Genomic DNA, 1,088 nt, shown 5'->3' on the forward strand with positions numbered 1-1,088 from the left:
AAAAATCGATCTTATGTAAAATTTGGCGTGATCGTCATCTGCTTTACGGCAAGCAGTTAGCGACCACGTCACAATTGACAATGAGCAGGAAAGCCACACGGCACGTAATTTACGAGTTCAATCTCCTACAATGGAAGAAAGGGCTAACGATAGCGAAATCATTGAGTTGCTCAAAGGCATTCCGAACTTCTATGCATTGATGGATTTCAAGAAATTCATACATAGCGAAAATGATAATATTCAGAAAGTTTTGAAGCATTACGAGGAGTTCGAACAGTCGACGCTGAAAGATATAACGATTACTGAGTCGGCTTATAAAGAATTTCTACAAAAAAAGACTCCGTGGATAGATGAAGGTAAGCAGATACAACCTTTCGATCATGTTCAGCAACCTTAATCCACAACGTTGCATTACACAGGCTATTTTGACTCTTTCGTGGACAGCCATCAATTTCAGTTGCGTCTCGCAAATCTTAAGCTGTATTACGCTCATCGACGACAGAAGTTGCTAAATGATCTGCCCAGAGATACGAACGTCATTGGCAAATTTAGGGCGCTGAGAAAGTTTGATTCGCAACTCCGCAAGCTCAAAAAAAACATGAAATCCGATTTGAAAAATATCGATGGAGAAGAAGGTAACTAGAAAAAGAATCTTGAGATGAAAGATTAGCGTTATTTACCTAATCTAATGATGTTATTGCTCTTGCAACACTAGATAACCTCATGAAAGACTGGGACAGAGTAGTATTGAAGCTGTCGGAGTGATTTGACTCAGTAATGCAAGCTAGTTAAGTTTGGAAGATAACAACACTTGATAAAAATGAGCTCTGAAAATTACCTCAATCACAGATTTTGAATGCTGAGCAGACTGAGCGCGCAAATTCTGCCAATCAGTTTCCACTACCTTCCTTTTTCTCCCCCGTCACTGACTTTTTTGATCAAACCCATAAGCCGTACGAAGTTTCAGTCTTTAGGAGCTAAACTACGTTCTAAAGATCATGAATGTTGACCCTATCAGCAAGCGAGTAACTTCCGTATTACGCCACTTCTGTGGTCATCCTGGAAAATAGTAGTTGCTGGACAACAAC

General features: G+C 39.9%; 1 protein-coding gene across 1 annotated transcript; it reads left to right on the forward strand.

The window, feature by feature from the left end:
* Positions 1 to 130: 130 nt before the first annotated feature.
* On the forward strand, positions 131 to 765 carry PHALS_03422 (uncharacterized protein; the record flags this gene model as incomplete). Its single annotated transcript, XM_024717627.1, has 3 exons — positions 131 to 356; positions 420 to 635; positions 716 to 765. The coding sequence occupies 3 exons, from the start codon at positions 131 to 133 to the stop codon at positions 763 to 765; spliced, it is 492 nt and encodes a 163-aa protein (XP_024583107.1).
* Positions 766 to 1,088: the final 323 nt, after the last annotated feature.

This window comes from Plasmopara halstedii (assembly GCF_900000015.1).
Source record: "Plasmopara halstedii genome assembly, contig: Scaffold_2347, whole genome shotgun sequence".
Classification (NCBI taxonomy): Eukaryota; Oomycota; class Peronosporomycetes; order Peronosporales; family Peronosporaceae; genus Plasmopara; species Plasmopara halstedii.